The 24,802-nt window shown below is 42.6% G+C and overlaps 1 protein-coding gene across 5 annotated transcripts in view; it reads left to right on the forward strand.

Moving 5' to 3' along the window:
* Positions 1-19,745, forward strand: part of foxp4 (forkhead box P4) — a 93,840-nt gene extending 74,095 nt beyond the window's left edge. For 3 of the 5 annotated variants that reach the window (XM_069156910.1, XM_069156936.1, XM_069156919.1), the window contains 9 exons: positions 2,999-3,086; positions 4,348-4,431; positions 6,647-6,872; positions 7,267-7,343; positions 7,426-7,527; positions 11,271-11,392; positions 12,065-12,131; positions 13,116-13,309; positions 14,045-19,745. In XM_069156910.1, the coding sequence (XP_069013011.1) occupies positions 2,999-3,086; positions 4,348-4,431; positions 6,647-6,872; positions 7,267-7,343; positions 7,426-7,527; positions 11,271-11,392; positions 12,065-12,131; positions 13,116-13,309; positions 14,045-14,192 (1,108 nt within the window). In that variant the 3' untranslated portion in view covers positions 14,193-19,745. The remainder of the gene's footprint in view (positions 1-2,998; positions 3,087-4,347; positions 4,432-6,646; positions 6,873-7,266; positions 7,344-7,425; positions 7,528-11,270; positions 11,393-12,064; positions 12,132-13,115; positions 13,310-14,044) is intronic. The other 2 variants (XM_069156928.1, XM_069156943.1) reach the window with 1 other exon arrangement.
* Positions 19,746-24,802: the final 5,057 nt, after the last annotated feature.

The following is a 24,802-nucleotide window of genomic DNA, read 5'->3' on the forward strand; positions in this document are numbered from 1 at the left end:
TTGAGCTAATGGAATCATGTGCCTCCATGATAAACATTATTTTACTGCAGTTACAAAAAGACAGAGTGGCAAAGTTTCTGTTTTGACTTGTGTTAAAGTGTTCATTTTCCATTTACACACCCTTTCACGCCTCTTAAAGCGCGTGCCGAAGGGATGTGTTTATAGTTCCATTGGAGAAGTCATCGGAACAATATTTCTAGACTTGTTCAGATTCTCTGTTTCAAAACAGATGAAGATAATTAAAAATGTCTTCAGTCTTTTATTGATTATTTGCAACATGCTTAGTTTTAAATTAGGAATGTTATTTTGCAACCCCATCAATCACAACAATTCCAGGTTTAAGACCACATTAAAACTTTATCACCATTTGGTAACAAACACAATGCCTCTTACTTAAAAGGCTCAACATCACCAGACTGTGGTAACTTTGCAGGAATAAGGTAACAAGGTTGATCTTAGAGAACCTGTACGAACAAAAGACAAAGCAAAGCGAAGTGAAGCTCTGCCAGTAATGTACATGTCAGTCACGTACATCACTGGAGTTCTGCACTTCTTAACTAATTCATCTGTTGCAATGTGTTACATCACATTTGCTCCGAGGCACATATATGCACAGGCAAACACACCGGTACACAGATTTACTTTTCATGTGTGTAAATTCTTTGTTTTGCGAAAGGATTCTTTGAGCTTCTTTTACAACACTTCCTCCATCACTCCTGAACTGTTAGGCATTTCGTTGGCTGTGCTTGTGCACCTGTAATTTGTTGCTTTAACTCAGGCAGGCATAGTTGGTCTAAATATGTTGGAGTCGATGGTGTCACCGAGGCCTTTCAACATTTGGTTGGTGTTTTTTTTTTTTGTTGCACATTTTTTGTTCCAGCAACTTTTCTCTCGCTTACTCCCACCCTGCTTTCTTCCACTCCTCCCTCTGCACACTGTTACTTGCCAGTTTGGAGTCGTAGTGCGACGCTGATGTAGTATCTGGCCTTCACATTCTTCTGCCTCCTCCTCCTCCTCTGTCACACTCAGCACGGCGGACTTCCCTACGGCGTTACGGCTGCTAACGAAGGCTTCACAAGCCTCTAATGAAGCCCTAAACAAACTCGCACTCATTATCGATGTGCAACTCTTAGCTATTTGAAGAGCGGCGATATTAATAAGGCGGGGTGATGAAATACATATTCACACACACACACGTATAATCACAGAAGTGTGCGTGATGATTGTGATGGCATCGGACAGTCAGATCAAAGCTCGCAGGCAGGCTGGGAAAGTTTGGAGAGGAAAGCTGTTGTTTGGTGTCTCATTTCACGTAGCCCCGGGGCAGATGGAAGTAGAGCGAGCGAGAGAGTGAAAGAGTGTGTGTGTGTGTGTGTGTGTGTGTGTGTGTGTGTGTGTGTGTGTGTGTGTGTGTGTGTGTGTGACAGTGTTGGGGGGGAGAGAGAGGGATATGGAAAAAAAAAAAAGCAGAGGCAGCGACAGATAATGCCGTCAGTCCGACAGTGCGCTTCCCTTCCAGCGAGCCTTAGTCATCGCCCCAGGAGAGAGAGGGGGAGAGCAGGAGAACAGAGGAGGGAGACACTCCACTATTTCAGGTCTTTCTTCTCCTCTCTTGTCTCTGCCCACCTCCCCTCCCTCTTCCTCCCCGTTCCTCTGGTATAATAGTCTGGCTGTGGTCGGTGGAGCTGGGTGTAATGTGGGTTAAAGCCTTGTCTGCCAGCACTCAGAGGAGTAAACAGAGCCTCATTGTCGGGACACATCGAAAGAAAGAAAGAAAGAAAGAAAAAAAAAAAAAAAAAAAAACGCTGCTACTGTTTATGGCCCAGCTATAGAGAACGAGAGAGGGGAGGGGAGGGGTTTTTGGGGGGCAGATTTGGTTGGAATGAGTATGAATCATAGGCATTTGGGGAGCTGCGGGGGAAGACAAGTGGGAAGGGGAGAGTGGACACAAGTGTAAGTGACGAAGAAGGGGAGAGAGTGAGTGAGAGAGGGCGAGAGAGGGGTGAGATCATGTTTTTGTTATTATTATCGTGCACTTGTGTTGAGCCATCTATCTGCCGAGATTAGCTATGTCATGACATCATTGTTTTTGTTTCATTTCTAGTCTGCGCCTGATATTGCCTAACTTTCTACTTCCTTAAAGACACATAACGCAGTCACACTTTTCCTTATTCACACAAAGACATTTTCACTGTAAACAAGTCAGAGAAGCGGCTAATGAAGATTTTAGGTCGACACAACAGGATACAACGTTGAGCACACGCACTCGTACACACACACACACTGGGCCGGCAGCAGCAACCTGTGAATGACCTTGGCGATGACAGAGGAGAGAGAAAAAAGGGGGATGGTGGAAGGGAGACAGGGAGGGGTGCACTGGGAAAGATCAGAAGGTCCCAGGTCCTCCCATATTTGAGGAAACAAACAGCGCCACCATTCCCACACATACACACACGGCCATGCACACACACACACACACACACACACACACACACACACACACACACACACACACACACACACACACACACACACACACACACACACACACACACATGTGCACCAGTGTTAATAAGTGAAGTGGAGTTTAGCTAGCAGAAAGTCTTAAGATAAGACTTTGTGCGATAACACATGAGCTCATATCCAGGTGGTTGTCTTGGATCATGGCTCACTGAGCACCAATGAAGTATACACACACACAAAACACAGCTGCTGCGTCCTTCACCAGACAAAATAAACTTCCAAGATTACCATTTATTTTTATAGCACTGAAGCAGCTCATAACTCAGTGTGAATAAAACAGAAAGAGCTGTGTTTTGTTACTTCATTATGCAGGACCGGTGATTTGATTTAACAATAATCCTGTTGATTTAAAAAAATCTCTGTTGATTTGGGACCATCAGCGCTTTGATCCCGATGCTTTTTATTTGTAGATATCAACTTTATTTCCCAGAAATGAATGAATGCTGATCCTTCTCCCATTTCCCATCTCCTCCAGGCACTTGAACAACGAGCACGCCCTCGATGACCGCAGCACTGCTCAGTGCCGAGTCCAGATGCAGGTGGTTCAGCAACTGGAGATACAGGTGGGTCTCACGCAGACAGAAACACGCACTTAATTTTCATTTGCTCACAAACAAAGTCATGAAGACTGTTTCAGCCTGTCAATGGCAGTAACTTGTCTGTGGCAGGGCAGAGTTTATGGAGAGCAGTGGAGCTTGTAATTTAAAAGGAGCAGTCAGCAGGGAAGCTGCCATCGCTGCTCCAATTATAAAGCTTCTCTGGTCACCAGCAAGAGCGAGCGGGGCTGAGAGGGGAGGGAGGGCGAGAAGAGAAAAAGAGAGAGACACAAGCTAGAGAGCGGAGGACCAGACTGCGAGGAGTTTCTTGTTCTCAAAGTGGCTCTTACACGCAACGCTCTAGAAATATATGAATGCTCCGGCAAAAGCTAAATACCACCGAGTAAGAAGTGAAACGCTGTTCTCAAAGATGACAGTATGTAAGAAAGTTCCAAACAAAGTGGAAACACAAAGGCCGTCTCCTCCTCACACGCATTTTGACATTCAGTTTCCTCGATACAGAGTTGACATGGCTGTGTGTGTGTGTGTGTGTGTGTGTGTGTGTGTGTGTGTGTGTGTGTGTGTGTGTGTGCGTGTGCGTGTGTGAGGGCTGTCCAGAATTAGGGTTAGCTTTTGTGTTTGGCAGCGGTGGTAAACAGCGTTTAGCTGAGCCCCTGAAGCCACCACCAGGGAACACAAAGTGACAGAGAGGCAGCTGGTGTCACATCACATCAGGACAGCCGTCTCTCCCTCCTTGACATGTCACTTCATCCTTCAACAGTCCATAGGCAGCCCACCGCTCTGCCCCCCGCACGCACACACACACACACACACACACACACACACACACACACACACACAGAGAGGCAGGACAGTCATTGTGTTTAGATTCCTCCTGTCTGCACACTGACACACATCTCTGTGGTGTGTGAGTATGTAAATGGTGCTATCTGCCTTAGTATGGATCCGTTATTTCTTGAGGCTACACATGTGTACGCTTGTGCTCGCAAACACACAGAGGATTGAACGTTTCCAGAGGGTGTAGCAGCGCCCATTAAACAGCAGTTAACAAAGTCAAACGGGGACGAGTGTGTCTGCAGGCGAGTGTAAGTGTGTGTGAGAGCGCTCCGGGTGCCGCGGCGGCCGACTCTCATCATATTCATCTGTGTGCCTGAGGTGTAAGTGTTATTGTAATTCTGTGTCAATACCACATTATATCAATCTAAGAGGTTGTGAGATGCGATTACATGCGTTTCATGGCCGATTTCTACTTTTCTGCATTTCACAGCTGGCGAAAGAGAGCGAGCGACTCCAGGCGATGATGACCCATCTGCACATGCGCCCCTCGGAGCCAAAGCCTTTTAACCAACCTGTGAGTACACACTGGCTCTACCAAGTCCAGACTACCTGATATCTGACTCCAAACCTCTTCTCTGACCTCTCATTCATCCACAAGTTCCTCTCAATTCACCACTTTCTTTACTTCTCCCCTTCTTTGGACATCATATTCCTCTGTTGCTCTCTAGCTTGATATCTACGCCCCCTATTGACCAATGAGGGATAATGTGCAACTTATAAATCATAAAAGCTACTTTCTGTCTCTCTTCTACTTGTCCACACACAATCTTCTCTTTCTTTCTTGTTACCTTTACTTCCTTTTTCTTTGTCTTAAACATCCCATGATGCAGTGCACTGAAAACTTTATCTCTCCTGATGTCCTCGTTCCACAGACAAAGTCATTCACATTCAAACTGTGTCCGATTTGAATTTCTTATTTGTAAGCAATATAGCGTTTGAAATTTGCTACTTTTCAGACTGTGCTGACAAATAGGGTTGAAATTTGACATGGGGTGTGTGTGTGTGTGTGTGTGTGTGTGTGTGTGTGTGTGTGTGTCTGTCTGTCCACACTAGCGGCTGAGGTTGTTATTAGGTATCTAATGAATATTTCATTATTCGGATTGACGAGGAGTCTTATTAAAATATGAAGATGTTGAAATTAATTGTCAATTAGAGGTAGAGTGTCTTAATTTGAGGATATAAATGGGTGCAGCCGAGTAGCAATGTGCGTGCGCACGCACATTGCTACTCGGCGCGTGTGTGTGCGCGTGCATGTGTACGTGTACTTGTGTGTACTTGTGTGTCTTGATGTGTTGATCGCAGGGGGATCAGCTGCCATTATCATCTAATGGGAAATCAGGAAGAGGCGTGTTCTGTCACCACTGGAGACGAGCCTCAGGGTCAGGGATTGGAGGAGGAGGGGCAGAGGAGGAGCATCAGGAATGGAAACAAAGCTTGGCCTCAATTAACAGTGTTCGACTGTTGCCGTGGTGATGGGGCAGGGTTGCAGTTTTAATGAAGTACCTGTTAAACAGCCCCGCCCCCCTCCAGTCAGATTAAATGGTACAGAGTAGAGAGGAAGCGATTCACACATTTTACATACATCCCGAAAACACACACACACACACACACACACACACACACACACACACACACACACACACACACTCAGTGGTTTTAATTAGTCCTAAACTAGCAGCCCTACAACGGCTCTCCCAGAGAGACTGGGAGTACTGGTTCTGCGCGTGTGTGTGTGTGTGTGTGTGTGTGTGTGTGTGTGTGTGTGTGTGTGTGTGTGTGTCTGTGTGCGTATGTATGTGTGTGTGCGTGCATGTGCAAGGCTCTGCCTAATTGGGCCGAATTGGTCCATGAAGACTTCGCCACCGCAGAGTGCGTGTGTGTGTTCCCTTCTTACAAACATGCTGTCGTGTGGTTTTGTTTTTGTAAGCTCAGGGTTAATTGCAGCCAGTGCTGTGTGTATAAATATACGTGCATGTTGAGAGAGTGTGTGTGGTTCTGAGCAAATGATAGGGCCACATATTCACAGGGAGCGCTGAGTGGCCTTTAGTTTTTATGTGAGTAAGCATTAGCTGTGCTTCCTGAATAAAGGAGCCTTTTACTGCATTATTTGAAATAATGTCAAATTAATGGTTGGAACAGTTTTCAGTTCAGGAATAAGCAGGACTGTCGGTCTGTGTGTTTACGTCATGTCAGTGCTCTGTGGCAGAGCAGGGGAACCTCACGGACTGTTCATTTCTGGGCTGAAACCTCAGTCCTAATGTGCAACTAATAGTTGTTATGAATAACTTTTCTGGGAGGTAAATGATTGAAAAGGCATTGTCTGATGTATTGACCCTGACCCTGAACTTATCCACACGATCCCTCTTTGTAAACAGCTGCAGCACTCAGCAGATGGTGAAGCCTTAAAGTAAACATGAGGACATCAGTAGTTACAGAGAAAATCCATTTGATGTCACAGAACAAATCAATTCTCCACACTCAGTAAATGAAATGTACTTTTTAATATTTGGTGGATAAGTTCACCTCAAGTCATTTTACCTTTTTGTACTTGAAAGTTTCTTCCCCGTCAGTCTTTATGATGTAAATTAATAGTCTTTCAACAAGTAAGTTACCCATGGATAGGATATTTTAAGAAAATGAAATGAAATCTCCAAGCGCATTTAACTATGAAGTCTCCCTTCTGGTATATAAAGCTGAAATATATCATCTGTGTGTCTCCCTCCCTCCAGCTGAACCTGGCTTCCAGTGGCTCCCTGTTAAAGCGGGACAGCGATGCCTACCCAGAGGGTCTTCCTCACCCCCCCACCTCAGCTGCCACCCCCATCACCCCACTGCGCCAGGGACCCTCCGTCATCAGCTCCTCCAGCCTGCACACACACTCCCACTCCCACTCGCACGGCGTCGGGCCCATACGCAGGCGCAACTCCGACAAGTACTGCACCCCCATCGCCTCAGGTAGGCTGTAACACACAGCGTGCCCTTCCTGTGACTCCTAGAGTGCCTTCACACTTACGTTATCATTGTGTACTTATAAAATTGTATTTCATGAATCAATTAGTTTATTAGGTTCTTCAGTATCAGTTATTATTGTTACATATGCTACTCGTCCTCTGGTCCATATTAATGATTTCAGAAAGTGTGGGGTTTTTTTTTACTTAATTTTTGCTATTTTGATATACTTTTTTTTTTATTTTTTATTCCCTTGCAACAAAAAAAAAAAAAAAAAAAAAAAATTGAAGTAGTTTCAGTTCCCGTTCCACTTCTCCAAGCAGAATGTGTTACTCACTTTTGCAAAAGTTCATCTCAGCTCATTTGACTGTTTTTTTTTGTTTGTTTTTTTTTCCCTCAGAGCTCGCCCAGAACTGTGAGTTCTACAAGAACGCTGATGTCAGGCCTCCCTTTACCTACGCCTCTCTTATACGTCATGTGAGTCTCGCCGGTGATCCTTCTCGCCGCCTCTCCAACTGTGTCATCCTCTAACTTGTGTCCTACTTCTCTCCGTCCTCAGGCCATTCTGGAGTCCCCAGACAGACAGTTGACTCTCAACGAGATCTACAACTGGTTTACACGAAAGTTTGCCTATTTCAGGAGAAACACAGCCACATGGAAGGTAAAGGCACATGACATCACACACTTCATCCCTCTCAATAAATTTGATTTAACTTTAATTTAATCCTTACCCTTACAGGCATACAGTAGCTTTGGTACCAGAATGTATTTATTAAAAGTAAGAACTAACTGATGGAAGCTGTAGACCAGACAAATAAACAAAGTAGTTTGGAGTCATGTTTAGTAAATGAAAGTTTGGACTGCTGTTTTGATGGATGCTGAGAGAGCACAATATTTTAAATGAAACTAAAATGCGGTACACAACTCTGACGGGTTTAAAGGTGATTATTGCAAAGTAATTGTTGTCTGTGCCCACTGATGAAGCTCCTGACCCGAGCAGATGCCAGACTCGTTCGACCACAAACAAACAAACGACATTTGCAGGCAGGTTTTACTGGGTCATTTAAAACACTGAGGATTATTGGCCAAAATTATGTCACTTTGCAGAAGATTTAGTCTCTTTGTAGGCCTTAACTTAACACTACTGTAGTGATACAAGTACTGTAGCACTTCAACACAAATTTTAAAGCTGACTTTGCTCCGCTCCTAAAGATGTGACTGATTTGACAGTTATTGGCTCTTTGTGTCCTTTATGAGACACTTTCCTACTTCTATCTTTCTCTCTTTCTTTCCTTTACGTTCTCTTTATGTCTGTCTCTCTGGCCTAAACAATTCTCACACCTCCACCGCGGCACACATGGAGTGTCATCCCCACTTAACCCAGTAAGGCCACATCCAGCCGTTACACAACCTCATTACCGAGCAGCACATGGAATACGCAGCACTCATGATCGCGAACTGAATCGTCTCTTTCTCCTTCTTCATCTTCACGCGCACATGCACACACACACCTGGCCTCATCCTGCTGTTGTAGGTGCTGACCCATTTCTACAGAAACCTCACACTAATTTGGGTTTCGTAAAAAAGGGGAAGTGAGGGAACGAGCGAATGAGTGAGAAAGGGGGGCGACCACAGCCTTCTGCTAATAGCTCTGTGACCGAGGAAGGAGGGATGGGAGCATGATGGAGGGAGAGGGTTAAAGAGACAGGGTAGCCAGGAATATCTTTACCTCCTCATCTGACTTTTATGAATTTTAACTATTAATGCCTGGCGTCTGCTTCCTGTGCGTTGGCTGAGCAGACCTTTAAATATAGCCCAGCTTGGCCTCATGTATTTATATAGCAGCTCAGTGAGTCAAATAGGGCCGTGGAGATGTATGTCCTTTAATAAGCCGTCATATTTCATGAGGAGAGCAGCGGTGTCAGGGAGTGGAAGTCATTGATCAGAGAAACGGAGGGGCAGAGAAGGAAGAAGAGACAATGGAGAGAGGGAGGGAGAGAGAAAGGGATGATGGAGGGAGGAGAAGAAATGAGTGCTAAGTGTTATTTCAAGGTGCTACATGATGGGTCGGAGTTTATTTTTTCACCTCAGAAGATTAACTTTTTTGGTAGTTGATCCTAAAAATTAGAACAGAATAAAATAGAATAATAAAAATGTAGTCAAGACTCTTTAAGATGCTTCACTTTGAATTGAATTTGAGGTACTTAAGGTACAACTGAGGCACCTCTTAATGTGCGTTTTTCCATTTCAAGCTTTTTTTAAACCTATACTCTGCTACAGTTAAATATTTTGATGAACATATTGTGCTCTATTTGCTCCACTACATCTATTTTAGAGTCTTAAATACAAGGTTTGTTTGCAGATTAAGATTTTAAATTACGATACATATGATCGTGAATGCTTATAAATTTGCTTTACATCAACCGACTGCAGCAGTAAAATGCTCCTTAGTCATTAAAGCATCAGTAATAATAATAATAATAATTCAACATAACGATATCTAATATAACCGTATAACTCCTGTGTGGACCATTTTCTGCATTCTGAGTTCTTCTGCATTTGGTAATTTTGGTCCATTTTGCTGTTAATACTTTTACTTTTGGAGTTTTATCACAGTGTTGGTTTGCTACTTTTACTGAAGCTCAGCATCTGAATACTTTTTCCACTTCTATTTACCACTAATCTGCCTGCAAGTTATCAGACACTACATTTATTCTCTCATCCTTTTACCTGCTTTCCTGTTTTTCTCTTCAGTATTATATTTAACCAGCGTCTCCCTGGATGCATCAAGCAGGAACACAGTCAGAATGTTCACACATTTAGACAATAACAATAACGCCTCCCATAGCACTTGTGAGCCTGAAAGAAATGTCGTCTGTTGTGTACAAAATCCAAGCTTTTCTTCCTAAAATTTCTGCCTCCAGTTGTTGCCCCTCCCTCCCTACCTCCCCCCTTCCAGCCTGAGGGAGTGGAGATGAGTGGCACGTGTGCTGTGACCCACTGTAAATGACTGCTAATGTTTTAACTGGGAGAATTAGGCTTTCATCACGCAGACGAATGCAAATAGCGCTGCAATAGCACTGGCGTCTGGCGCGTGTGTCTGTGTGTGTGTTTGCACTGTCAGGGTGGCGGGCGGAGATTGGGGTCAGACTCATTTACAAAACTTAGCATCACGGCTCGGGGGTTGAGGGGATGCGGGGGAGAAAAGGTTCCTCCGCTGATTATGGCTTGTGTAATTACGTGTGTGCGTGTGTCTGTATGCACGTGTGTGTGTGCGTGTGTGTGTGCGTGTGTGTGTGTGTGTGTGTGTGTGTGTGTGTGTGTGTGTGTGTGTGTGTGTGTGTGTGTGTGTGTGTGTGTGCGCGTGTGTGTGTATCTGCGTGTGTAATTACGGAAAGGAGTGATGCATGCCTGGCCTGTCCCTCCCTCTCGGCTTAGAACAGCGTGTCAGAGAGAATATGCAGGATTTAATTATAGACGAATTAAAATTGGTAATGAAATTGGGCATGAACAAACTACAAATAGCAGATGAAAAGGGAGGCCTGTCCCCGGGGGGTTGAGCCGGAGATAGCGGTGTGCCTGCTTGCTTGGCTGTCTGAGTGCCTGTGGATGTGTGTGTGTGTGTGTGTGTGTGTGTGTGTGTGTGTGTGTGTGTGTGTGTGTGTGTGTGTGTGTGTGTGTGTGTGTGTGTGTGTGTGTGTGTGTGTGCGCGCGCTGATGATGACTGATTAGAAACATTCTGAGATAAAATAAAGCTACTAGAGAACTGCTGCTTTGCATTAGCTGTGTACAGGGAGCTACAGCAGAGTGAGAAGTGATGGGTAAAACAATAAAGTTATGGTTTAAAAAAAAAAAAAAAGGACCCACTATTCTCAGGTCACATTACTGGTGATGGAAAGTATTGTTTGTACTGAACGCACAATAAGTGTTCTCACCTCCAGCTGGGGCACAAAAATAGTCATTTGTCCTTGAAGGAAACGGTTCCCACTGGAATATCTCAGAATTTGAGATGTGTTTTTCACATAAACCAAGTTCAGGATTTTCTCAAATTAGCAGCAGATATCAGGGACGATTAACCCTACTAGTACAGTTTTACAATTATTTAATTCAGTCCTTGGATTTGATGGCAGTTTTCAGCTGATTACTTCCACTACGAATGAGATTGTTCATCCCTTTTAACCTTTATGACCTGCAAGGGAAGGAAGAAGGAAAAGTAATTTTAAAGCTGATGTAAATAAACAAAATTCAGCCATGGAAATTCTGGGGGTGAAAAATTTAAATCAAATTCAAAAAAATTAAATTAAACTAAAGCTTGAACAATAAATCATGTTGGGGACGTGGTTGACTGATCCTCTGTGATATTAAAGGTCTCCTTCTTTTCCCTCTCGCTCTTCCTTTTCCCAGAATGCTGTGCGCCACAACCTGAGTCTGCACAAGTGTTTTGTTCGTGTTGAGAACGTGAAGGGGGCCGTGTGGACTGTGGATGAAGTTGAATACCAAAAGAGGAGACCACCAAAGATGACCGGGTAAATGCAGGCAGACACACACACACACACACACACACACACACACACACACACACACACACACACACACACACACACACACACACACACACACACACACACACACACACACACACACAGACACAGACATATTGGTTGTCTTGGTGTTCAGTCGAGGCTGATGTGAGTGTGAGCTTATTGCTGCTGGCACTATGATTGCTTAAATGCAGACTCTATTATCACCACGAGGCCAACTCAGGAATCAAGTGAAACAAAGCTGCTGCCTTCTAATGTACGTACTGTATGTGTGTGTGTGTGCGTGTGCGTGTGTGTGCGTGCGTGTGTGTTTTTCCCTGTTTGTCGACACCATTAGTAAGCAGCTGTGTGAGATGCAAGACAGCAAAAAAAACCTTGTTAGCGTGTGTAAACAGATGTTCTTCCCGACCACCAGAGAACGGCGGGATAATTGCGCACACGGCACCTGCACACCAGATATCACACACGTTCATATGTGTGTTCTTTGCATCTGTTTACAGTCTGTGGATGGTTCTATTTGTAGCAAACGCATTTGTGAGATTTGTCATGGGGCTTTGAGTGAGGTGATATCTTTTCACATGTGTGCGCAATATGTGATTCTAAACCCCCCCCCCCCCCCCCCTCTCTCTCTCTGTGTGTCTGTCTGCATGTGTGTAGAAGTCCCACTCTGGTGAAAAACATGATTTCAGGCCTCGGCTTTGGATCCCTAAACGCCAGCTACCAGGTAAGGCCTTTCCTCTCACACACACACACACACACACACACACACAAACACACACACACAGACAGTCATAATCAAGGACAATAATATCAATTCCCTCTTATAATTAGCCGATTCCCTGACGAGGCTCCCACCACCTTCCCCCTCCGCCTCCCACATCAACACACACTCTCACCTCCCACCTCACCTTCTCACAGGTGCCACCCTCACCACCACAAAAACACACACACACACACACACACACACTAGACCTGTCGCTTCATTCCAGTCCAGACGTACCCCCCACCCCCCACACTCCCACCCACACACGTGCAATTTTGCGACTGAGATGATTTATAGCATCAAGTAGTTGTCAATTAAGGTTACTGCATAAAATTATCGCCTGTCCCAGAAAATCTACCTCTGAGCCAGTGAGAATTCCTTTTGTCTTTTTTTTTTTTCCATCTGAGTGAGAGGGGAGGTGGGGTGAGCCTCACAGCCAGTGTCCGACTGTTTCATCAAACATCTGGATGTCAGCGTTTAGAAAAGGGACAGAAGCTTCTCTTGTTGCTTCTTTTCTGCAAGATATTGATGTTTATGTGTTCAAGTTGAGACTCAATCTCTACTAACATTCCTGTTGAGACTTTCGTATTCAACACACTCACACACACTTATGTCTGGGCCTTAAATGTACAAGCAGAGCCCTGAATGGGGAAAGCACTGTATTTAAGTGCCCCCTAGTGGTTTGGCAGGTTCACTTGCACGCTAGTGGACACAAATGTGCTCCATGTGAAGGAGCTCTTATCAGTATATAAAGAAAAGCTCTCCATAGGATTTCATTAAATCATGTTTTAGGTCGAGTTCTGTGTATGTTTAGCTTCCTCATGAATTGTGATTGCATTAAAAACAAAAATTGTCCAAGTTGAGTTACATATTCCATGTTCATACAGTTTTTCTAAATGTGCATATACGTGTAGAAAATGAAAAATGTCCCATTTGAATTTTCAGTACACACCTCTGTATGTGCAGGCGGCTCTGGCAGAAAGCAGTCTGTCTCTGCTCAATAGCCCCGCCTTGGTGACCTCTCCGTCTGCCGCCAGCCTCAACATGCTGCACGTGGGCCATGATGATGTCAGCTCCACCGTAGAGCAGGTCAACAGCAATGGCAGCTGCAGCCCAACGCTCAGCCCCCAACAGTACAGGTAAACACAGACATGAGAAACAAAAGAAAACTGCTTTAATAACATGTACTGAGGGTATTTAGATTTACGTTGTTCCTGTCGGCCAATACGACAAACTGATGGTGGTACAATACATAACTGGCCAGTCTGAAGCATCAATGGAAACCTTCTTCCTCCTGTTTGGAAGCAGATTCAAAAATATCACTGCAAGTTTTATCAGAGTTTTAGTTCCATTATAATCTGAGCACTTTCTCTGAGGCCGTTTAATTTTCATGAACTCGGCAGGAATTTTTTGACAACTATTGTTTACATTTTAGAATATACGTACATCAGTCAGCTGATTAGTAAGTGGTTTCTGATTTTGCATGTATTTTTTGCAAAACATAAAATTGTAAAAATTTAACCAGGCCTTCCTTCAGAAATATTGTAAGAGGTACACGAATAATACACAGACCTTAATTTTATTATGTAGAGCTATTTTATAATCGCACACAGACTGTAAACCACAGATTGCATGATTATTGTTGGATTCAAAGATCAGTTTTATGCTTCTGTTGCCGCAAGTGCTCCAAAATTTTACAGTAAATAATAGATATAAAACAAGAGGAAATACACATTTCTTAAAACTGAACAAAAGGAAACTACCCTGATTGAAATATTGCACCACATATTTTGGGTGAAGCAAATCTTTAAATGCAAATCTGGGATCAGTGTTGTGCTTGAAACCATCACCTCACCCTGTGCTGTCTCCTGCAGCCACCCGGTGCATGTGAAGGAGGAGCCCACTGATGTGGAGGAGGACAGTCGGCCAGTTTCCCTCCTGGCTGGCGTCACACACAGCCTGCCATTGCCGAGTGACGAGCGCGACCTGGAGGAGGATCTTCCCATGGAGGAGCTTGAGTAGGACATATTCCAGACAGAGCAGAGGGACGGGACTTATTGAGATCAACCCCCCATCACTCCACCCCAAACCCCCCCCGAGACCCTCCCAATGGTGCGAAGAGGAAAAGATAGCAACAGTACACTTAAGAGAGAGAGAAAAAAAAAAGAGAATAATTTTTGTTTTTAAGAAAATTCAAGCAACTAAGGACGACATTGAGAAACTCCAAACAGGGTTCGATGACCTTTGTTACTTTCAGACGCAAAAACAAGACTGTGGCGCACTGCTTTACCTCCATGTGTTGCTCTCCCAACACTTGGCACAGAGGTGTAACACCACTTAATGCATACACACGCACACAAACACGCGCGCACACACACACACACACACACACACACACACACACACACACACACACACACACACACACACACACACACACACTCTCATTCACTTGTCATGTCTTGTCATCCTCCCTGGAAAAAAAAAATCCCCCCTCGATGTAGAGACGTGGACACACTCTCCTCCTCGCCCCACCTCCCGATGCACGCCCTCCTCTCTGGTGTCGCGGGCTGCCTCATAAGAAGACACGCAGATGTGTGTGTTCAAAAGAACGAGACCCTCACACACACACACACAAACACACACACAGGATCATGTGTATATAGATTTGGAGCAGCACACCTCTCCTTCTTCCCCCTCTTCGAGTCAATCACTTGCTTTTTCATTTTCTTTGATTTGATTAAAATGAAACTGTTGGGCTTCAAGATGAGGAGGAAGGAAGAGTGCTTTCGAAGATTACCTCCAACAGCACTCCACCAACACTTCTGCAAAGCAGGCTCCTGTCGCCACACGTGTGCGTGAGCTCGCGGCGAGGCCGAGGCGCCGCGGGCCCCGGTCCCCCGCCCAAACTTTTGCCAGCAGCAAGGCACTTAGTGAGGGACACCTTTTAAACTCTTGCTTCTAAGTGAAAAAAAAAGAAGACATTTTCTTACCCTACCTATATCCCCTCCCGTCCCCCACCCCATCCCCCACACCCCCAGAAGACTGCAGGAATAGGACCATGTGGTGCTGTCCTTCTTCTCTGCTCCATCTGCAGGTGGAGCGATGAGCATGGAACACTTTGGAGAAAAAGAAGAACAGAGGGGAAGCAGTGAGACATGACGGACGAGGCGTCTACACAAATATTGTGACTAAAAAAGAAAACTGTTGATGATTATGGAATATAACAAGAAAAAAATGTGTGGTAGCTTTTGTCATTTCCTTTTTCTTTTTTTTTTTAATTTGATGTTATTTTCATTGTTTATTTTTGAGGATCAATATTTCCTAGGTGGCGTTCTGTTTTGACGCACCTTTTCTAAGAATGCTGTTTTTGTTTTTGTATTGTAAGTTGTTTGGTTTACTCTGGTTGTTCACACCATTCCAAATGAGTATTGGCAAAAAACAAAAAACAAAAAAACAATAACAACAAGAAGCGCAGTATTGTCCCAACTTACCTGACCCCTACACCTGCCCCTCCCCCTTCCTCTCCCAAGTGTAGCAGGCAAGAACATTGGAAATAGCACTTAAAGTTGCCATTATCCAGACAGATTATTTAACAGCTGAATCTTTTTTTTTTCTTTTAATTCTCTCTCATTCACTTGTTTTTGGTTGTGTATTTAGTTGAGAAATATCCGTAATGCTTTAAAAAAAAAATATATATATATATATATATATTATTATTACTGCAGTCAGAGAATACCTCATCCCACAAAAGTTCCACCTGGAACTGTGTCCAAATTGCTAAAGAAATAAGGAGGAATTCTTTCTGTGGGACACCAAATGTGGCAACTCTGCTCAGCTTCGATTCAAAGCTCTATGGTTGTAATAGTTACTGTGTAGAAGCTATCTGCAATTCACTGTGTGAGTTTGTGTTAAAGGAATAGCACGTGAGATTTGTTTCTTTGTTTTCCGTGAGCATAAAAGCATTACTTTTCTCTACAGTGCCATACCAAATTTAACATTTATTTTAATCTATTATCTGCTTATTCCCGTTTTATTTTTGTTACAGGTAACCAAAGAAATATGTAGAAAACCAAAAACCCTGTAGTTTATTTTGCCCTTTATGTTACTTTTTTTTTTTTTTTCTTAAAGAACTGGCCAAAAGACAACAAACCAGGAGTTTGAATTCTTATTATTGTATTCATATAACTATTGTGTTAAAATTATACATGACTTACAGTGCTGACCATTCCAAAAACCAAAGTGTGTAAAGCAAACTAGAATTTGGAGACGGTTACATACGACTCATTTTAGGTGTGAGGTCAAAAACTAGTATTAACGAACCTCGCACAGTTCCTCTGGAAAACAGACGAAAGAGAAAAGAAAAGCACTTAGAGGTGAAACCTTGTCTCTCCCATGTACTCAGGCTCACCTGTGTTCCAAACACAACCCTACGACTGGCCCTTCCACAGTATGAGCAGGCCCAAAAATTAGGCACTCGTGAAGCATTTGAACATTTATGTATCTATATAGTCTGAGAAGCCAACAAAAACAAAGGCGAAATGAAACTTTTAAAACACCTGGTGTTACAAGGTACTTTTTCTGATGCTGTTGTAATGAACATTTGGAGTTTTTAAACGTAGAAAAAAAATTGCTCTTTAAACACAGAAATGCCCTCTAGATCTGCATGTAGTATCCACAGGAAGAGTGTGCTGTAATGTGCTCCGAAAAGTCACTTCTTTGGACAGGGAGGAGTTATTCCAAATATCTATTGATAATACATTTAAAAGAGGGAACGGCTACAAACGATGAAAATATGCCAATGTAAGAGGAAAACAACCAAGGGACATCATGTAATTTAAAAGTTGGGTTCATATTTTCATACTTTTTGTCCAACTATCTCTTGCACTTCAGACGTTTTTTCTTATTTATAATGAAAGAACCTTTCCGATGACTTTGTGTTCAAACAGGACTGTTTCCTGCCACATTAGAGACAGGCAGACAGGCATCTTGAAATGAGATAAAAACCAAAAATAACACTACCTCCTTTTCAAAACAGTTCAACACATAGCCAATGGGAGACTGAACTCTTGTATTTTTTTTCCTCCATTCTTCCTCAATGATAATAATGAATGCCAAAATTGTTGTTACACTTACTGTATGACTGACAGGAAAAAAAAAAAAAGAAGCTATTTGGTGATCCGGACTCCCAAACACATCCGCTTGAGCCCAAAAACATAGAGACGTTTCACTTTCCATAGAATTCAAAATGACTACCTCTCCTTAAACCACATCTAAAGCACTCTCTACGTCTCGACCTGTGTTGTGAAGTGCTCACTGTATACGAACAGCTGTGGAAAACTGACTGTGTCCCTGCACCCGATTAACATTGAAGCCTCTCGACTGTGTTATGACTGTGCGTGTGCTTGTTCGTGGTCGGTCTCCCTTCTCAGCCACTGAGAAGCTGGTCATTAATGGCCACGAGCTGGTCGTCAGAAGTAGCGATGGGTCGAATATATCGGCGCACACACGCACAGGGGTACAACAGAAGCGTAGACGCAGGGCTATGGGTTAGTGCAAACTGAGGCTCTGACCATCCAGCTATCCAAAGACCCACAACACAGCAGCGCCCCCTTCACTGAGACACCCACAGAGACGTCGAGAAGACGAACACACGTATCGAAACTCATCACTACTACTAGTAATATCCAAACCAAGAGGAACTGCTGCATACAGTACATAGATGATCTCTGACTCGTGCTTTAAGGTGCACCTGTAAACAAAGCTGTTTTTTAAAGATGTAGATTGTTCGCAGGTCACCATGTTAACACTTCTGTTCTTTCTCCAGCTTGGCATAACAATGATGTATTCTTGTATATTGATGCTTGGCTTCTCTCTCCAGGGCATTCTTTCCCATATTGTCCTTTTGATTTTTCTCTTCTCTTTTCGGGGTTTCTTTTTTTTTTTTTTTTTTTTTTTCTGCACCTGTTTAGCTATTGTAAAGCTTTCAGCTCTTATTCCTATACTGTACTGCTAATGCTGAAGTATATGTATTTATCATATTAAGTGCTGCAGGTATCTTGGTTTAATAGTTTTTTTTGTTTGTTTGTTTTGTTTTTTTCCATTTTTTTCAGTTCTTCATAAAACGTCTGGGACGCTGATTTTTTAAGTGTATTATCTCTAAAAAAAAAAAAAAAAAAAAAGAAAAGAATTAAAGTTAGATCAGTGGTTTAGGTAACACCTGTTTGTATATTTATCTTAGCTAGGTCTATTTTGATACTTTTTTGTCTCTGTACTGCATTTATGCATTTTTAAGGAAAGAAAAAAAAAACAACAAATGGAAAACAAACTAAAAAGTTTCTTCATTATGTATTGATACCTCAGAAGGACTTTTTCTCAAAGACAGGACCAAAACCTCTGAAAAGAAAAAGAGAAAGAGGAAAAAAAAAATGTAAGAATATGTAGCCCCTCTCTTGCTTTAAAAAATGCGGAGCTCTAGAAAGCTGTTGGTCCTTTCAGGTGCCAATATATGTCCCTGCTCCCTGTGACCCCTCCCTCTGACCCCTGACCCCTTTCATTCCTGTGCTGAACTCCGACCCGCAGAGCTGTCAATCATCTGCAGGTGCCGTGGGGGTGTCACTGAGTCAAACACCTGGCAGGTGGTGACCAGCCACAAACCTCATCTCCCAGTCCCACAGAGGCAGATCAAAGATTGACACTGTTGCATTTTTGATACTCCTCCTCTTGCGTAGTCTCAATACCAAAATGTGGTAGAGATGCAGCTCATCCTCTGACTACCAAAGGCATTGCAAGCAAAACATTGCTTAGTCCAAACTCCAGAACTGTAACCAAACTCTAACCAAACCAATGCCACAACCTTAACCAAACAAAAAAAAAACCAAGCTACTTCCAAAACTCTCCATCGACTTCACCGATCACCTTTACTGATAGCTGTTATCTCTCATACATCCATGTAACGGTGTTGTAGGGGCAGCCTACATCCCATTGGCTGGTGACTGACTCAAAGGACGCAGGGGAGATCAAATCCTGACGTGTGATTGGACAGTTCTGAGGTGTCATGTGAGGGGGGAAGGGACTCTCAAAGTGGAGCATTTGCCTGACGTTATGATCAAGTAGACAGCCAGAATCCGATGGAACTACCACTTCAGCTCTCCTCTGGTTAAACCTTAGGAATGTGTGTACATTTTCAGCAGTGACTCTCTGTATTGTTTCTTAGTTCAGTTTACCTGTTTACCTCTCTTTATCCTTTGGTTTTTGTTATGTTTCTTGTTATTTGAAAAAGTGTGACCCGAGGACGAGGCGGGAACAGGGACTGGGTGGTGGCTTTAGACAGATTAGTGGAGCCCAGCCCTCGGACCCTCCACCCCGGGTAGCCATGTAATGCCAGTCACTGCCCTTTTCCTTCATGCTGTATAAAAACACACACATATATCTGTGTATTTGTAACCTGAATCTTCTTGTGTCTGTCCATGCAGACAATAAAAAAAACTGTACAGTAGGTCTAGTTGCATGTAATCTGTACTAATTATTGACAATGGCATTATAAAATGCAATAAAATACTTATTACACTGTCATATGCTGCGTCCTTGTTTCTGCTCCAATGGTATAGACACACTAGTATCACACAAACTTACTAACATGAAGCTCTGTACGATGTAATTCACATTAAGACAATAGACTAAAGCCTATATTCTGATGAGACGGTGTCAGACATGTTGAGCCACATTTGCTGCGACTTTTGTTCTCGTCCCTTTAAATTGCCTTACACATTGTGCACCCTGCACCCTAAAAAGAAAAGACTATATATTACACACCAACACAAACTGAAACGGCAGTGTTATACTTGCAGGAAATATGCACCATTAAAATGAAGATGCTCCAATTTACTCTGTGACCTCTGGCAGACTACTTGTCATATAAATGTTCTACTGCTGACTGCTATAATTAAGGAAAAACCAATAAAGGCAGCTACTGTTAACAGTGAAGGAAGGCTGACTGTATTTGGCAAATTAAGCTAATTATTGTCTTGTTGAGTTTGGCTGCACGGGGAAAGGTAGAATATAAAGACTCCTGTTTGTAAAAACCAACAGCGCTGCACCAAATGTCTACGTCAAAATCAGGCTCATCTGAAACCTATTCAAGAGCTCTTCATTTGGAAAAAAAACAAAGAGTTGCAAATAGCAGCTTTAGCTGCTTTGGTTTTAAGGTCTTTATGCAGAAAATATTATTTTAATTCCAAGTATAACAAAAAAAAATTGTATAACAAAAAATGAACCCTGATATAAAACATGTCAAATGATCATTAGTCATAATCATCAAAATAGTCCTATGCAGTGTAGTAGTTGGCCAAGACAACTGCTGCGACTCGGTGGAAACTTCTTTGAGTTGGAAGTTTGTTCTGCATCAGTCCTGCAGGCCTTCAGAGGTCAGCATGTGCTGTGATACAGAGAACGGCCACCAGGAGGAGTAAACAAACCAGACAACACAAGCAGCATCTCATAAACACACAACCCGGCAACAAACATCATGGGAGTCCACTGACACGGTCTGACCAACAGGGTGGGCCAGAGAGTGCAGAACAAACAAGAACACCGAGTGAATTATCTCTCCTGCTTGTGATGGAGTGAATGACATGAACACAGGTGGCTGAGATCTCCTTAGGGTTTATAGAATAGGTGGTGTGTACTGTACTGTGTGGGGTTAAAACATACTTTTCTGTCACTTATACTCTTAGTTTACCCAACTACCTACATTTTCCCTTCTCCTCCTTCTCTTCCTCCACCTCTGTCTGTCTCTCTTGCAGGTTTACATGCCCTACAGCCTTCTTCTTTTAAAACTCCACCCTGCATCATGGATGTGTTGCCACAGGGAGAAAAAAATGGAAACTGGCTGGATGTTTTTTGGGAAAGTTGAAACTTTGTTTAATCTTGTGCTTTTAGTGAACTTCTCCGTTAGTCAGCTGGGAGGAAACTCGCTCTTGACGCTTAAATCCCTGTGACATTTGGTTTTGGGAGAGACCCCATCCTAAGCCTATTAGGGACCCACAAAGCACACAATCTCTCTCTCACACACACACACACACACACACACACACACACACACACACACACACACACACACACACACACACACACTCACTGGCATGCACGCATCGTGAATACTAAACAGAAAACTTAGTAGCTGCTATATACTTGTAAAAGGTGAGCCAGGGTGCACAGCAATAAACAAAGGTGGTTATTCTTGGTGTGGCTCGGTGGTGTTTGGCACAAACCTGAGTTTGAACCTCTGCATACATTTCTTAATGCTCATATGCACGGAGTACGCATTAGGCGAATATGAGTGTGCATTGTACAGTGAGTGTTTGAGTGATTTGGATTTGAACGCTAATGCATCCGCTTGCCTGTCGGTGAGCATGGACTCGCGTTGCTAAATCAATATGCATGTGTGTGTGTGTGTGTGTGCATGAGTGCATGGGTGGGTGTGAAGGGCTGCTAGTCCCAACAGCATGGAGAGCACTGAGGTCCAGGCAGACCCTCTGAGTCACAAAATAAATTCACTGAAAGCCATGCAGACATCTCCCTCCATCTCTCCCCAGTTCACTCTGTCTTCCTGTCTCTCCCTTCTGTGGCTGCAGCAGTGGGCTGCCCGCCAAACAGTATACTGACTCACTGAAAACAACACAACATACTGTGTGCATCTGCTGTTGCATGCATCCACAAGGCTCTCTTTCTCTTCTCTTTGTCTGCATTCAAATTTGGGCCCGCACATTTCTCTTTTTTGCTGCTTTCATGTAAAGCCGTGATATGCTTTTGCGCTCAGTTTGGCTTCACTTACTGACAGCCCGTTGTGCATTCACCATTATGATACTAATGTTACTAACAATGGGAAAATGGGAAAGAAACAGAAGAATCAAGTACATTTAAAAAAATATATATACAAAAATAACAAAGTATGTGTTCACATTACCTTAAAACGTGGTACATGTATTTATTAATATTCTGCGTCATGTATGGAGGGATGAAACTGGATGTGGGTTAGGGTACTTAACGGTTTAGTAAGATGAGAATCCGTTGTATGCACCTTTGGTCTTACAGGAGCAGTGTGTCCCTACTAAAGCATTATTACCTTAACATCTATTCTGTGGACTCAACATGCAGAGTGGGCGTAATTACTTGATAAAACCTGTGTTTTGTTGAGGTCGGTTTTACCGCTATATGGGTACCTCACCAAAGGGTGTAACTATGATATGAACATTGAAGGAGGGGGGTCCAAAGTGATATTTGCTCCCACTGTGGTCCAAAATGTAAAATGTCCAAAATGTTATATGAATAATATTTTTTTCATATTTTCAACAAACTATAGTATGACTAAAAAAAAAGAATTACGACATTGTATAGTATGATTTCTTTTCACATTTTGGACAATATACTATTGTATGACTTTTTTTTATTTATTTTACGACACACTATTGTATGACTTTTTTTCACGTTTTGGACGACACACTATTATATGACATTTTTTTGATTTTACGACACACTATTGTATGACTTTTTTTTTAAATTTTACAACATACTATAATATTACTTTTTTCACATTTTGGAAGACATGTATGATTTATTTATCATATTTCGGATGACATGCTACAGTATGACTTTTTTCACATTTCGGACGACAAGCTATTGTATGACTTTTTATTTTTATTTTACGACACGCTATTGTATGACTTTTTTATTTTATTTGACAACATGCTATAATATGACTTTTTTTCACATTTTAGACAAAATAAAAAAGTGACTTTTTTATCACTTTTTGGACAACATGCTATAGTATGACTTTTTTCACATTTTGGAAGACATACTACAGTATGACTTTTTTTCACATTTTAGACGACATAAAAAAGTGACTTTTTTTTACCACATTTCGGATGACATGCTATAAGCATGACTTCCGTTGAAGTAGTGGCAGGCAACACAATAGTGCAGTTGTCAGCGTTGTCATCTCACAGTCTAAAGGTCCTGGGGTCGATACCCGCCTGGGACTTTCTATGTGGAGTTTGCATGTTCCTGCGTAAGTAATAACCTAAAAGTAAAATATGGACAACTAACTTATGCATGTAGTCCATGATGTAAAACAAGCATGTAGTCGTAAATGTCACACTCCAAGCAAGAACATTCAATCCAAGTTCCAAGCCATCTATCGAACTGTGTACTTTCTGATTGTGAGATGACAACGCTAATAACTGCAAATGTGTAGGTAGGTATTTACTTTATTAATCCCCGAGGGGAAATTTTTTAATTGTGCTGCCTTTATTGGATGTTTGTCTGACTTATTTAACTTATATGACTTTTAAACTTTTTAAAGAATACAGCACTGTGGTGCAGTGGTTAGTATTGCTGCTTCCCAGTCAGACTTCATCACTCTTCAGTCAGAAGGTTCCAGGTTTGATTCTTGCCCTTGACATGGCTTTTCATCTAAGATGTTAATGTCATCCTTTCCAGAGCAAGTCTCAAACCTGGAACTTTCTGACTGAAAGGCAACAACCCCAACCACTGCACCATTGATCGCCATTACATCACATGTTTAAAAGTCATTTAAGTCAAACAAGCATGCAATAAAGGCATCAAAATGTTTAAGTTCCAAGGCCGCGTTGTCATCGCACAATCAGGAATTTCTCAGTTCGATAAGGGGCCTGGAACTTTGTGTGGAGGATTGCATGTTCTTGCTTGAATGTAATGTTTTAAATTATGGATGCATAAGTTAGTCATCCATATTATGGATGACAAACTTTACTTTTAGGTTATTAGTTTAGCAGGAACATGCAAATTCCACATAGAAAGTCCCAGGCAGGTATCGAACCCGGGACCTTTTTATCACATTTCGAACGACACGCTACGGTTTGACTTTTGTTTTTATCACATTTCGGACGACACGCTACGGTTTGACTTTTTTATCACATTTCGGACGACATGACTTTCTTAAAATTTTGGGAAATTTTTTTCTTATATTGTCCAAAATTGCATCACAGACCGTTAAACTATTTTTAGTTACGTCATGTTAGATATGTTTGAACTGACATAGTATTGCTTCTACTTTGGTGACAAATTACAGACACAATCAGGAAGCCCCTCCCCCAACCCCCCCTCCTTCCCCCCACCACACACACAAATTGCAATAATTTTCTGTGTATAAATAGTGCCATTTCCTTTTCACTGAAGCTGAAGTGATTACTTGGACCGAATCAGTCTGTCTTCTGTAATAACCAGGCGTGACCGCAGTGATTTAAAAAAGCCACGTGATCCTCAGCACTGCTGTAACTCAAGGGGTCAGCATGCAACAAACATGACAGGCAAAGAGAGCAAGAGGACTTTGCAAATCAATCCTAAAGTCAAAATAACTGATATTAATTCAAAGGATTTAAGCTATATCAACTGCATGCACACACTGGACTGTTATGAAGCCTGCAGCTGTTTGTTTTTCATAGGTATGTTTTTTTTTTCTTCCCAAGATCCCTCCCCAGAGAGGCCATGAGTCTGATGGGAAAGTAGATGAAGCTACCAATGCCATGTGTGTCAGAGAGAGAGAGAGAAAGAGAGGGAGAAAGAGGGAGAGAGAGAAAGGGGGGGGAAAGGGG

Source organism: Embiotoca jacksoni, unplaced genomic scaffold (genome assembly GCF_022577435.1).
Source record: "Embiotoca jacksoni isolate LCO1_2020_lvr unplaced genomic scaffold, fEmbJac1.0.p SCAF_1, whole genome shotgun sequence".
In the NCBI taxonomy this organism is placed as follows: Eukaryota; Metazoa; Chordata; class Actinopteri; family Embiotocidae; genus Embiotoca; species Embiotoca jacksoni.